The following is a 15,830-nucleotide window of genomic DNA, read 5'->3' as shown; positions in this document are numbered from 1 at the left end:
TTTCTCAATTTTAATTTATTTTATATGTGAATTTATTTATTTATTTGTTTTAACGCTTTAGTAAAACCCTTGTGGGTCACCATGGGGTGCTTTGGAAGTCGTCATAAGATAATGAAAGGTAAAAGCGAAAAACAACTTTCAAAGTCTCTCAGTGCCAAGCAAATATCCCTACTAAAATCATCTTGGGAGTTCATGTCACAAAATATATCAGGGGTAGCCGATTTGGTTACTACCAAGTAAGTCAGAATTAACATTTGAACTATCAAGTTGAGTATTTAATGAGCTGTTGCAGTAAATATTCAGTTTTTTTTCTCAATTTTTCTCACCATTTTAACTCAACATTAAAAAAAATTATGTGTTTATTTTTTAGTGATCAGATAATGTTTTCTTGGGGTATTTTTTCAACGAGAAATGCGTTTTATGATTGCAAAGGGTCTTTGAAAGTAGACCTTTTTTTCATTTTTTTAACCATTATTAAAGGACTCTCAAGGAATTTCTTGTTCAGCAGGCAAATTGTTATTTGGGCTTCGTACAGAAAGATATTATACGATTTAAAACTAAAAGCAAAGAGCAAATAATAATATATGGTACCCAGTAAGTCGCACCAAGGCCGATTGGAAAATTCAGGTTAAGAAGCACTAAGGGATGCAGATTTGGAATAAATCCATAATGTAAAATTCTCGTAAAAGGTTTGGAGAAAACGGCTCGTATGGTATGTGCAAAACAGGATTAATTGCGTAAATTTAAATTTTAGCTATATCAGGATGAAATAAATCAGTATATTCGCCCCCTTCTCTTAGGTGAAAGTGAGGGAAGAGAGGATTTTCTTTATTGTATGAAGTCGTTTTAAGAGAAGGACAGGAAAAAATGAGCCGGGGTGGTTGGAAGTAGGAGGTGATTGTGGGGAGCAGAACTGTTTTGCTAGCAGTCACACACATTCTCTTATTTATGCCAAGCTGGGCTTGCTACTTGGGAGTCTAAAACGCTGATGGAACTGATATTCGGGGGACTCTCAAGTCAAGTGGACCTAATTTCGGCGTTCAGTCTGTCTGTGACAGCCAGATCCTCTTCTTGCACCTTCAAGATGGTGGGACTGTTAGTAACCCTTAGTATAACCCCTTGTGCAAGTCCTGAAATATTGCACCTAGCATACGGGAGGTGACCACCCAGGTGTAAGCAGGAATCGAGGTGTGGCGCCCACACCACACAGAGGAATGCCGTTCCTCTGTGTTACCTGGCAATATTAGATGGGAGATGATTCTGATCAACCGGTGCAGTATCATCACTTTTCTTAGTGAAGGCTTGAATTGGTGGAATCCATGTTTAGTCTCCAGAGCAAAGCTCCGGCAACCTTCCATCTCTACCATCATGGAGTATGACTGATGTCTTTTGAGGTTATGGACATCCTGTCTAGATTCAATCTTTCTTACATCTCGAGAGTATAGCTCTAAAACGGTGTTCGCAGGCCGGCCTCTAGATAGTTCCAATAGGTTCGTTCCTCCACCGGAACGAACCTATTGGTAACTCTCTAGGAGGCTTAGGGATCAGCTAGTGTATAATTTCGCTGTCTCTACTCTGCCAGATAGCGACTGGAAGGGGTCCGAGTAGTATATATGCGGGGAGCATTGTCACTTTATGTCAAGGAGCTGGGTATATTCTTGCCATGTGTACGCCATATCCAAAAATTTCATTACTTCATACAGCATGTCCGCCCCACCTTTTTTACTACTGTGTACATCATGAATTGTCAACCTAACAGAACAAACTTATCTGCGAAAAGATCTAAACCTCTCTAACACTTGGTCTTTCATTTTAAAAATATACGTGGCTTCAGTTATAATCTCAGTAATGTCCATTTCTACTTACAATATGCCAAACCCCATGTACTGTTTCTGACAAAAAAAAAAAAAAAAAAAAAATATTATTTTTAGGAAACCGAATAATTAAATTCATCTGCCGTGCTGCGTCTCTTATGTCTATTAATTATGTATGTTCTACAGTCGATTTGACTGTTTTCCTGGACGAAAAACCGCTGTTTCTTGGGTAAAAACGTTGCTATCTACGCCTGAGACCAACTAACTCAGCCACGGAGTGAAAAAAAAGCCCATTAAAGTTCCTCGCGTCATCGACGGGATTCGAATTCGGCCCTTTTCCACCTGGTGTGGGGAGGATTGTGACGATACCACTCTGCTCCCCTTGAGACTTCTGTTTCTCACAGAATCCTAGTTATCTGTTGATTCAACCAGTGCTCATCTCAGTTGACCCAATTATTCACTGTATGATTTCTTTTGCTACAAAGGTCGCCGTCCTCCCCACATCAGGCAGAAAATACCCCAGTTTGAATCCGGTCGATGAAGGGAGGAATTTTTATGGGGCTTTTTTACAACGTGGCTGAGTTAGTCAGTCTCAAGCGAGGGTAGCATAGTTCTCCCCCGGAAACTCGGGTTTTTCGTCCAGCAAACAGAAAATCGATCTCCGAACACGCGCAATTTACAGACAATATACCCGGAGCAACATGGCCTTAATCGCCGATGCTTCTAAAACCTAATAACAACAACAGCTTCCAAGGTGGTACTTGTGCGTATGTCCGTTCTGATATTCCCTGTCAGAAACTTAATAATTTGTAATCTCTTTTTTTCGATCTTCTCTGGCTTAAAATCTCTCTGCCACATTCTGTTAAATTCACCTGTTGCCTCTATCGTTCTCCCAATTCCACTAATCACTTGGAACTCTGAGACTTGATTTCTCCAGTCCAACTTTCCTAACAGAGGTAATTTTCCTTGACGATTTTAAACTTCACAACTCCAGCTGCCCTCCGTTTTCTAGTCACACGGTCCCAGCTGGTCAAGATGCCGAGGCTTTTGCAATTACTAATGACCTCGCACAGATTGTTCATTTACCTACCTGAATACCAGACAATCCTAACCACGCAGCCAACGTGCTTGATATTTTTCTCACAAACAATCCTTCTAAGTACACGATCGAGGTGAGTGATCCTCCAGGCACCTCAGATAGCAACTTGGTAAAGGTCTCTTCTCCAGTGGAGCCTTTCTCTTGTGGCCATTATCAACCTCGTGTTGTTTGGCATTACAAGAATGCAGAATGGAATGATCTACGATATTTCTCTGAAAAAAAATCCTTTATTCCACACTCCAGCTTAAAATCTTCTCATTTATCTAAACCTTTGATTTCCAATAAAAGTGAAAATGGCTGTTCAAGATAAGAATGTTGCATATCGCAATTGGCTTGTATCTAAATTTCCATGTTCATTTTCTGCCTACACCAAAACTCGCAACAATTAATCAAACAAAACTAGATTTCTAAAACTTGCTTCTTGTCCAAATAGTAGTTGAACATTCTGGTCCCTTGCCAAAGGAATTACCAATATTACAAATTGCAAATTTAGAATCGTAATTTGAAAATTGTAATATTGATAATTCTAAATGTAATTGTAAAAATTTGGTAATTGTAAGTGTAGTATTGGTAATTGTAACTGTAATTTTCTAAAATATTAAAAATTTGTAACCTTTTTGGTTTTCTGTTTCCCCAACAGCATGGTCTGATGCTAGGTATCATTAAGATACCCGAAACGTCACATTAATGTATAGTAATGTAGGCAAACAGCCTAATAAACTATATTATTAATTTCACGTGGTATAAAAGTGGTATTAATATAATAATAAACTTAATGGAAAACAACTACGTGGTAGCGTCATTTTCTAACTATATTTTTTTAGGTAAATAAATTCGGTTTGCGAAAGATTATTTAAAGACGCTTTCTGAAAGAATAAAATAGGATTTGGGTTGGGTTTTTTTCAGAGGAAGTTCTGAAGCCATGAGCGTTAATACGATTTATCTATAATTTGTGTTATTTTACGACACTCACGACACCTTCGCCGAGACTCACTAATTTTTGTTGTATAAATTAAGTTTTGCTCTATGTGCACACTTTTGAAAGATATTGGGCTTAAAACGGTCCTGTACTATCAATGCTTTATTCTTGTATCATCAGTGCTTTAGATTGTTGTTCTAAAGAATCTCAAATCCTTCTTTACTTATTTCTAAAGAATCTCCAATCCTTCTTTACTTATTTCTAAAGAATCTCCAATCCTTCTTTACTTATTTCTAAAGAATCTTTCCTAAGTTAAAATCTTCGATTAGGGATAACCATTATCTCAGTTCATTTTATGTCGAAGAGTTGTGTTGCGTGCAATCAATATTCTTCGCCTTTCGAATATTACACAGTGTGAATTAGCTTACAAAGTAAAATATTATTGAGCAAAGCGCTTTAGATCTGAAATTCAAATATACTTTTATGTACCTAAGAGATTGGCATTTTGGATTGGAATTATCTAACTTAAGGAACGCCAGGAGGGCCTTGTAAATAGAGCATAAGGAGCACGTTGCTAATGGGCGAAGCGTGTACCACGTGCACAATGATTAAGGAAGATTTAACCGCCTTCCCGCATTTAAAACGCTAGACAGGGCAACTGTATTTCCACATTAATCCATTTGAGCATGCGTACAAAAGTTTAGAAAATTTCCATGATCGATTTTCATGCAATTTCTCATTATAGCCGGGAAGTCTCTAATGCTTAGGGATACTCACTACGGTATGGCAATGTCTGTCAGCTGAAACATGAACTGTGTCAATAACTTTCGTTTAAACTGCGAGTATGATGGCAATGATTTTATTTGTAGTCTGTTACAACAAGATCAAACAACTTTTTTGATTTGCATGCCACAATGCAGTTGTTAAAGAATATCTTATTCATATAACATTGAGTATATCAAAACGTGTGCTTATAAAACAGCATTAGAAGTAGAAAAAGTGGCTGTTATCATTACATTTATGAGGTTTTAAAAATAATCTATTGGTTTTCACCAGTAAAAACGAAATATGTAATTAATGATTGTGTTGGTGAATTTCCACACACTCCTGACCCTAAGCAGTAGAAAGACTTTTCGTTCGTAACTGTGGAGACAGCCGAACATTGTGTTATGAGGGATAACTGTTTCTGAAAAGGCTATTTGGTTTTGAAGAAAGGGTTTTCCCAAATTTTTAAAATTCCGTCGTTTCTTATTGTTATTTTATCTTTTTAGGTGCATCAGAGGCTTGGCTATATTGCTACATATATATTATGTTTGTAAATTGTGTGTGTGTGTGTGTGTGTGCTCTGTGGTGTTTTTCCTGTTTATCGGACTTAAAAACGCGAATTTCCTGGATAAAAAACCACGCTGCCCTCGCCTGAGACCGACTAACTGAGCCACGTTGTGAAAAAGGCCCATAAAAATTTATTGACTGGATTCGAACTCAGGTTTTTCCTTCCGGTGTGGGGATTGTGTATCAACTGTACTACCCACGAAAGACAGTAGTTTCCGAAAATTTAAGCAAATTAGGATTCTAATAATAATACCATTATTTTTCACATCAACTTTACATATCTAATACAGCTCGTTGTGGCATTAGGAGTCCATTGTCAACAGGAAGAATCTTTGGAATGCATACCATACAAAAACCATTTTGCTTAACAACGTTTCCCTTTAGAAAAAAAAAAAAAAAAAAAAAGAAAAAAAAAGGGAAAAGACACAAATTTAGGTATTTTCTTCCAATTACATTAGGCAGGAAGCTAACCCTCAACCAAATATTATATTCCTTGTAAAACTTTATATTAGAGACATAACAATTTTCGTTAAATCAAAAATCATCACTAGCTCATTTTCAATTACAAAAGAATATCTTACTAAAATTTATCTCACGCTAAAGGATGACGCCGCAATGGTATAACTTGATGCAATGCGATTTTTTTGTTCAACTTTTAAAGTGGAAACAACTTGTACTTCATATGTAATTTTTTGTTTTCTTTTATTGCTTTCTCAAATATTCTTATCCATTATTAACTCTACGGTCTTCTTTACTATGTGGTTAATCAGCTTCGAATCAAAGACATTACCTTTAGACCATATACACTTATCTACACTCTAATTTAAAACAGAAAAACATAATAGAAAAATTAATCATAATTTTAGTATTTAACCCCAATTCATTTTTAACATGATAAAAGAAATAAATGATTAACACTATATCGTTTATATGATTAGACCAACTCTTTTTTAATTATATATATATATATATATATATGTATATATCACCTTGTTGCCCTCCTAACGTAGGCAACAAGACAGGTGAGCTTTGAATTTCTCAGAACTGTTAGTCTGAACCACTCAAACACCTTATATGACTAGTCCATCCATATCAGTTATAAATATTTTGGGAGGGGGGGGGGGTATTGAAGAATCTTGTAAAAAATTGAAATTATTTTCCAACAACATGGCAAATAGTCATGAAGATCTGTTGTCACGCATCTTTCGAATATCATATTTGGATTAAAATCATCGTAAATGTGTGAAATTATTCCATTCATTTTTTATCTGTTGCAAACATGTCATCACCATATGTTTTTACCCACTTTATACTATTCTACCGGTGTTGAAACTATAAATTCTGGGCTCCCCCACCTTCCGCCAGATTGCCGAACAGTTCCCATGAGATCTTTACATCTCCGTGTGCAGCTTGTTTCTCACAGAAGGGCACGCACTTGAATGGCTGAAGAATATCGTGAATAATACGTATCTTAAGACATTGAATGATGAAGACTAAAGATTTTCCTTTTAAAAACCAGAATATTGCAGTTTGTAATGACAAATTAGTTAAGAGATCCTAAGGATACGCTGTGAACAGTATGTATAGTGATTAGAAAAAGAATATTATGCTGATTCAACTAGGAATAATCTTTCTTTAGATGAACACTTGATTACTTAATACTCCTAAAATTATTGGCAGGTGATGGATTTAAAATCAAATGCATTAAAATAGGTTTTTAATTTATATATTTATTGGCAAGTGATTTTGTAAATATTAATACAGAAGTGTTATTTTCACCGGGTAGTATTATTATAAGCAAATTGAATATAGTGTTTCCATAAAATAAGTTGAATATTTTATGGAAATTACTACTGCATCATAATCCTCCCGATCACAAAGCTAGGCTTTTTAGATATTCGATTTAAAAGAATGACTTCGTAGAATCGAAGTCATTCTTTTAGACCAAACACCCCGCACTGGGATTCTGCAGAACATTTTTGGGCTGAGCTGTTGAGTCAGGGTAAGGACAGTACGATCCTTCTTCGACTGTTGAAGGAGGAATGAAGGATCGAAAGTATTACCAGAAAAATCACAATTGGTAATAATGCCAACTGTCTTATTGGAAATTGCAATTTTAGGCCCACACGTTATTGAATTCTTGAATAAACAATCAATTTGTTAAACATTAATTGTCCAGCAACTTCTGATTATCTTTGTGCATCGCCAAAATAGATTTTTTTTTTTAAATTAGCAGATGTATTGATTTCAGAAGAATAAATTTGATAAGCCATGTGATTAAAACACGTACAAGGAATGAAAATCGAAAAACAATGAAGAATAATTTTAATTTTATTATAGTAAAACAGTTAATAAAATGGTAGAGCGGATTTTTACGAAAACAAAAGGGAGAGACAGAACATTCTTAAACTAAAGACAGTAATATAAAGGTGCACGATAGGCAGAGCTATGTATTTATGCTTGCTACATTATTCAAAACTATTTTAACAAATGTTATTTCATGTATTAAACATGAGAAACTCTGGAAAGTTTTGCATTTTAAAGAAGTTGACGGAAAAGATGCAAGGCTAATCAAAATTCCTTACATGAATCTGACAATGGTAATGAAATTCAAGGCGAACCTGTCTGAACGATTCGAAGAATAGCAAGACAGGGCCTTGTCCTACCCCAAGTTCTATTTAAAATGTATACGGAGCTTATTCTGGGAACTAGAAGATATAGAAGACATTAAGATGGGAGGAGAAAATAAATCAGATAAGATGTGCAGATTCAGTATTATTATGCAGGAGATATTTGCAGAAAAGCGCAATATTAAAATGATTATACTGTACTTAGGCCACATATTTACTACCTGATACAATCGAATTCTGAAGTCAAGAGAGAGTGAAAGAATGAGATACAGCCGAAGGAAATGCGCATCTTGGATTGAAGACATAGTTACTTATTTACTATGTGGAACGAACTGTTGAGATATATTGTAACGTTTATTTTATTTATAATGATCATTTAATCTCTAGGGCACAGAGACAATGGTTCTCATTATCACGATAAGGTCTATTTAAGAGCCCGACGGCTTAAAATGCATTAGGGTAAAAACTAGTTAATATACACCAAAGGCTTGATTTCAGATTGATTTCATTTGGTTTGAAAAAACCTGAGTTTGTATCCCGTCAGTGACATGAGGAATTTTTATGGGTCTTTTTCATAATTCTGAGTTAGTCAGTCTCAGGCGTAGCATGGTTCCCCCCACCTCCAGGAAACTCGAGTTTTTCGTCCAAAAACAGTAAATCGTCACAAAACAGAACATTGCAATATGGCGTAAGTTGCTGATGCGCCTTAAACACTGCAGCAGCAGCAGCAACAACTTCTGTTCATCAAATAAGGGGGTTTTCGGGTTACGGACTTCTTTCTCCTACTCATACCATATCAGAAACATTTATCAAATCATTCAATAATATGAACTATTAAAGCTGTCTAACCACTTCTGTTGGATGATGGAAATTGTTCATCTTGACAGTTTCTCCTGTTCTTCGAAAGTTTCAAATCCTCTTGGCTGAATACCATGTTTTCCATCCTAACTGAAGTAGTACTCTAATTTCAGCTTTAGAGCCCAAAGTAGTACGTTGTCACAGAAAGATATGTCCTCTGGATGTTGATTCTCCCCTCTTGAATTCAGTTTTCAAAGGGAATCGAACACACACACTTTTTCCATAGGAATTGGGAGATCAATGACGCTATTTATTGCGCGATTCGCAAGGGCATCCAGACACAACCATACTTGTTTAAGGACACCTGATGGGAGTCCTTGAATTGGTTTGTAATCAGATGAAACAAGATTGCAACAGATTATATTGAGAACTTCTTGTACAGACTTGGAGTGGTTAATCCTAGCATATCACAAATAGCAAAAGGGGCCTCATAACCTGCTACTGTTAACATAATTTGGAAACGATGATACGTGGTGAAAAATTAAAAATTAATACAATATCAATTTTTTAATATTTATTTAAAAATTAATTCACCATTCATGAAATTTTTTTGAAAAGAAGAACTCTTTTACCACATGGATAGTACAAAGTTAATTTATTAATTAAGTGCTTTGACCTAATTTCTAAACTTATTACGAAGTTAGCGTTTCAAGAATCTTGCCAGATCCTATCATCAGACATTATTCAAATAAGTCTCCTCATTTTAGTCCCATGTAGCCTGACGTTGCTGTTACTTTAGTCCTGTGTGGAGTTTGTGTGTATGTGTGTATGTATATATATATATATATATATTTTTTTTTTTTTTTTTTTTTACAGGCTTCTAGAAGACTGCCCGGAGTTGGTTCAGTTATTTAGGTTTATTCCTTCCCAGAAAGATGAGTTGCCAGAATTAGAACCAGACAAAAGGCCTTCGCCGGTAGATGTTACAGATGAAGAAATAGTCGTAGTAGACAAGGATGAAGTGAAGCGCCATACAGTAATCCTCCTACATTTTTTTGGAAGGGCAATAAAAAATATTGAGGATACTTCAGGATTGTCCAAGATACTATATGACTTAGGAGCCAAGCATGCAGAGGCTAATGTGACGAAAGATATGTTCGACGTAAGTATTTTCTTTTCTACTATTTTCTCATTGGCTACTCAATTTACCGGTTTATATACATTTTATTAGGTTCAGCTGCGTAATAGGGAGTCGTCCCAGCCCTCCGAACAGTCCGTGTTCCTAAGGACATGGACTCAGGTAATTGGAGAATGCGCAGTTCTCCAATCACCTGGTGCATTACTCTGTTGGAAGAATTAATTTGTAGATGAATGTACTGCAACCATGAAGTAATACGCCTGGTCGGTTTTTGTTGTTTGGTTTTAGGCATATCAGCGATTCAGACAATATTGTATCACTATTAATATATCTGTATACAAACGTATATTTTCACGTCCGATTTGCATTGTGCTGACTGAAAAAGTCAGACTAACTCATGGGGAAAACCGTATTCATTCCACCTGAGGTCGGCTAATGACAACTCCGATTGAAGAGGATTTAGAAATTCCTCCAATCATCGACTGAGGGACTTTCATTGAGAGGAATCGAACCCAGATCTCTCCAAACTGTTGGAAGAATTAATTTGTAGATGAATGTACTGCAACCATGAAGTAATACGCCTGGTCGGTTTTTGTTGTTTGGTTTTAGGCATATCAGCGATTCAGACAATATTGTATCACTATTAATATATCTGTATACAAACGTATATTTTCACGTCCGATTTGCATTGTGCTGACTGAAAAAGTCAGACTAACTCATGGGGAAAACCGTATTCATTCCACCTGAGGTCGGCTAATGACAACTCCGATTGAAGAGGATTTAGAAATTCCTCCAATCATCGACTGAGGGACTTTCATTGAGAGGAATCGAACCCAGATCTCTCCAAACTAGTGACAAATGGAAAAACCATTATACTCTCCCGTGCCTGATTGGAAACAACTTCCAGATAACTTATGGCATCCAAACGTTTCTCAGCTGGTGTCAAAAGGCCAGTGTGTACCACAAAACTACTCCCTACACCTTCACCACCAGCCTGCTTTGTTGAGCCGGAAAGATGGGTCCACCGACTCATTCTATTTCCGTCATATTTGGCCTCTATCAACGTGAAACGTCCAGAACCAGGATTCATCTGATCTGCAACGTTTTTCCATTAGTGGTGTTTCTCAGCCCACTGTAAGTTATACCTTTTTATTTTTATTTTTGAAAGTAGCGGAATGCGGTTTAATCGTCGACTGAACCGCATTCCGTCGCAAGCTACAACGAGTTATGCTTTCTGAAATGCCTTTTTGGTTATCGCTGTTGTACTAGATTGTTATTTGATTGACTGTGTACTTTGTTACCTTGCAAAAGGCCTTTTCAGCCTTCGTGAGCCTCTATCATCAACGAGCTCTTTCCGGCCTCAGGATCGCCCTTAAATGGACGTTATTTAGTTATTGGACCAATATTGGACCGATATTGGACCCGAGACACAGTGGTATTTGAAAATCTCAGCAGGATTGCAGTTTACGAGATACTTGTAGTAACGCGTCTAGCACCAAGTACCATGCCACGTTGAAAGTCACCTAAATCTTTTGTCATACCCATTCTCATAGTGGATTGCACATATACAGCATCCCTACGTATTTTCCCACTCGCTTTATATGGCATGGTACAAGCATGCTTTGCTCTACCTGCTCTACATTTCATGAAAAGGGTAGGTGTGCCTAATTAAGTGGCCACTCAGTGTACTTGTAAATGCTTATTCCTTAGCTGCTCTCGCTGGCTTGTGGGTTTTATTAAGCACAAACAGGGTATTTATCATACCCTGTTTATTAAATTGCAGTATACTTACTGAAATAAAATTAAGGAGAGAAAAAGATATGTCAACCTCACCTTCTCATGGCTAACTGATCCGTTTCCACAGATGAGGCTCTGGCGGCCGAGTCACAGCGTTATAAACTGCCCCATCACTTACAGAGGAAAGGCTGTACTTGAAGCCTGTCTGTAGGCTATAAAGTGGCAGCCCCACCACTAGATTTACTCCGCGAAAGGCTGGTAACTTATCTTGGGGATATTCCAAATACCCGAAATAAGCTGAAACATAAAAAAACTGGATGGATCTCAAGGATAATGACCTAGGCAATGGATATAGGACTACGATTAAGGAACTTAAAATAGCAACTTTAGAACGTTTTTTTTGGAACGTTAATCACAAATTAGATGAATTGACCATGGAACTAGAAAATAGAAATATTGACATAGCAGTCATTACTGAAACAAAAAAGAAGAACAAAGGATCCAAAGAAATAGGTAACTTCATAATGATATACTCCGGCGTACCAAGTGAAATGTGGGCATCATCGGGAGTTGCTGTTATAGTAAAGAAAGAATGGGAAAACAAAATATTAGACTACTCTTGGATATCACCCAGAATATTGAAATTAAGACTAAAAATTCTATCTTATACAATAACAATCATTGGCATCTACGCACCAGTAGAAGGCAACATTAGTGAAACCGCAGAATTTTATGACGAATTACAACAGATCATAGACCAAACTAACAAAAACGAGTATCTCATACTAGCAGGAGATTTTAATGCAAGGGTTGGTGCTCAATCAGTAGACAAATGTATAGGATTAGAATCCGAACCCGTGGTCAACAATAATGGAAGATGCCTGATAGACTTCTGCATTTTTAATAAACTTAAAATTACAAATACTTTTTTAAGAATATCTATAAATTCACATGGGAAGCAAGAAACATAAAAGTCTATAAAGATTAATGAAAATTTAAATGACAAAATTAGAGACACCAGAGTATTCAGAGGCAGTGAAATTGACAGTGATCACTACCTAGTAGAAAGCACTTTCAAAATAAAAAGAAATTATCTTAATAAAAAGAAGAAAATACCAACAAAAACTACTAAGAAATTAAAAATACATTTGTTGGAAGACGAAAGCACTAAATTCCTGTATGAAAGTCGATTGAAAGATAAACTCGAATCAGATGAAAATGATAATGTTGAGGAAATCTGGTCAAACATGAAAAAATTAACTCTGGAAGCTGCTGAAGAAAGTCTTGGATATAAACCTATAGAAAATAAAAACTGGCTAAGAACTTGGAATGAAAAATTGAAACAAACAATCAATGAGAAAAAAAGACCTATAAACTAAAGAACTTACATCTACACATAAAATATAAAAAGCTTAGAGCAGAAGTCAGAAAACTAACCAGAAGAATCCGACAAGATGACTGGGATAAATTTGTTAAATCCTTAGAACGTGATATCACGGGCCCACAGAGAAGAGGTTTCGAAATTTTTAAGAAATTACAACTAGACACAAATGATCAAATAAAAATCAACACCATCTCCCAAGCAGAATGGAAGCAACACTATTATAAACTATGGTATAGTCCTAGGACTAAGGAAGAGTGGGAAGATGAATCTGTGGTAACCGAAGGTGAAGAACTAGAGTTAATATTACAAAAATCAAAAAACTGAAAAAGCCCAGGCATGGATAATTTGAATGTAGAACTATTAAATATGGTGGCACCTTATTAAAAACGCACTACTAAAATTATTTAACATTATATGGCATAAGCAACAGATACCTAAAGATTGGGAAACAGGAATAGTAATAAATTTACACAAAAAGGCTCCAGAAATAACCATAACAACCACAGAGGGATAACACTGCTATCAACTGCTTCGAAGCTATACTCTAATATACTAAAGAACAAACTTAATAAATAATACAGTGAACAATTCTTAGAAGAAGAATAATGTGGGATCAGAAAAGGGAGAAGCACAATAGATGCCATTTTCTCACTGCAACAAATTTAGGAGAAAAGAAGAGAATTCAATCTACCAACATTTCTGCTCTTTATTGATTATGAAAAAGCATATGACAATGTAAACCGGGAAAAACTTTGGCAGATTCTACGTGAAGAAAGTATCCCAACCCAACTCCGGAAAGCGATCGAAAGCCTATATCAGACCCAATTAACACCAAATTTTTTTTTTTTTTGTTTATCCTCGCCTTTTTCCCATTATTATGTGGGGGTCAGCGTTTTTATTGTTTTGGCATGCAATTTTTTTACGGCCGGATGCCCTTCCTGACGCCAACCCTTACCCTTTATCCGGGCTGGGAATATGCGGTGGTCATTCAGTGACCTGCCGCATCCTCTGTATTTGGTGGGTACGGGCTCGAACCCCGGTCTAATCAAGAAGCGTGTGCTGTGCACTACTGCTCCTGCCAACCTGGCTACTGAGGCGCCACCCAATTAACACCAATAAAGGAGTGAAACAAGGATGTGGACTATCACCAAATTTATTCAATATCTACATCAATAAAATTCTTAAAGAATGGAAAGAAACAATTAACAACGGAATATAGTCGAACAACAGGAATAAAATCCAAACTATATTATATGCTGATGATCAAGTTATAATTGCAAAATGCGAAGATGAACTACAGATAGCAGCAAATGAACTTAATAAAATAGGTAAAAAGTACGAGATGAAAATCTCCACCTCAAAAACAAAATCAATGGGATTATGTGGAAAAAACATACAAAGAGTCAAAATTGTTATTGATGAAAAAATAATAGAACAAATATCTGACTTCACATATTTGGGAAATTTAATATCAAATGAAAGGAAAGACATCCACACTAAACTACAAAAATATAATAAAATGAATGGAACGATTAAACGCCACTTCGGAAAACAAATGACAACTGAAACAAAATTACGACTTCACAACATCACTTCAAAACCAGCCCTCTTCTACAGCTGTGAGACTTGGGTCATAAATAAGAAAGATGCACACAAACTAGAAGCAGCACAAATGAGATTTTTAAGACCACCAAAGAAATTTAGATATCTGCGAGAAATTAAAAGTAGATAACATAGTAAATGACATAAAACGGTATCAGGAAAAATGGATCAGCCACACAGAAAGAATGAACCCAGACCGGATCCCAAAATTAGCCTTTAACTACAAACCTACTGGCAAGAGAGACGTGGCGCCTCCGTAGCCAGGTGGGAAGGAGCAGCGGTGCTTAGCACACGCTTCTTGATTAGACCGGGGTTCAAGCCCGTCACCACGAAATACGGAGGATGCGGAAAGGTCAGGGAATGACCACCGCATATCCCGGAGCAATATGGCCTTAGTTGCTAATGCTCCTAATAATCAAACAACAACAAGAGAGACGTTGATCAAGACAATGATGGCGAGATCAAGACCACCTCCAAGAGCTACAACGGAACAGGTCTTAAAAGACCTAAGCCGGACCAAGTTCATGATGAAAAAGATATTCTATTTTTATAATTTTTGATTAAATTCTCATTTTTTTTTTTTTTTTTTTTTTTTTTTTTTGTTATTTATACAGGAATTGTGGGATGCCACACGAAGCGGTTTAGCTATCGTTCATCAGGAAGAAATGACTCAGGAAATGGAGGACGCGTGGTTTGCTGTTTACAAGTTCATGGCCCGTCATGTAATTCAGGGCATGCAGGACCTTCTTTCCAACGTTTCGTGATTACCGTTGTTGAACTTTGGACAAAGCGAACTTTCTCACACAGTCCATTTTAGATCTCATCTTGGCTGCGTTTCCATATTAAGCAGAGAACAGTCTCATGTGTGAAAGGTTATATATGCGAATAAACTTTTATTTTTTTTACTGTTTAATGTAGTTTCAATTTTATTGTAAATACAAAGGACGATGCTAGCCAACTTTACAATGTAATACAGACTCGTGCATTCTGTGCGATGCAAGAAATTCCACAAGTTGTGCTATTTCTTTGTAACATTAAACTGCTTTCGTTAATGTTCTTTTCGTTTGCTTCGCATTACATTGCAATTCTTTTCTTTTTTTATGTCATGCTGCCCTTGCAGGCAGCAGACTGTCTGCAAGGGCAGCATGACACTGTGAAAAGCCTTGCAGGCAGCGTGACTGCCTGCAAGGCTTTTCACAGTGTCGGAACAGATGACGGTTACATGACCATACGCCTCACTTCCGTTCCGAAACATCCCACAGGTGTTCAATTGGATAGCGAGCAACATTCACAATGGGTCCATGGATTCGTGTTGCTACCGCACCCACGAAGGCATCCGTTGGCGTGTTGCACCAGGTATTTGCACTCATCCGATCA

The 15,830-nt window shown here is 36.7% G+C and overlaps 1 protein-coding gene across 1 annotated transcript; it reads left to right on the top strand.

Annotated features, from left to right (window-relative positions):
- Positions 1 to 81: 81 nt before the first annotated feature.
- LOC150088614 (uncharacterized) lies at positions 82 to 15,217 on the top strand. Its single transcript, XM_090370267.1, has 4 exons — positions 82 to 236; positions 9,469 to 9,754; positions 9,824 to 9,892; positions 15,068 to 15,217. Exons 1-4 carry the CDS (start codon positions 82 to 84, stop codon positions 15,215 to 15,217), a joined length of 660 nt encoding a protein of 219 aa, XP_090226393.1.
- The last annotated feature ends 613 nt before the right edge of the window (positions 15,218 to 15,830 follow it).

Source organism: Mastigoproctus giganteus, chromosome 3 (assembly GCF_048544385.1).
Source record: "Mastigoproctus giganteus isolate SK-2022 chromosome 3, ASM4854438v1, whole genome shotgun sequence".
In the NCBI taxonomy this organism is placed as follows: domain Eukaryota; kingdom Metazoa; phylum Arthropoda; class Arachnida; order Uropygi; family Thelyphonidae; genus Mastigoproctus; species Mastigoproctus giganteus.
This window is presented reverse-complemented; position numbering and strand designations above follow the sequence as displayed.

Bases quoted from the DNA above. Each gene is read 5' to 3' on its own strand.
- LOC150088614 (XM_090370267.1), top strand. From the start codon at position 82: ATGGGGTGCTTTGGAAGTCGTCATAAGATAATGAAAGGTAAAAGCGAA. The intron at 237-9,468 runs GTAAGTCAGAAT...TTTTTTTTACAG, and splicing joins GCCGATTTGGTTACTACCAA to GCTTCTAGAAGACTGCCCGG. The intron at 9,893-15,067 runs GTAATTGGAGAA...TTATTTATACAG, and splicing joins TCCTAAGGACATGGACTCAG to GAATTGTGGGATGCCACACG.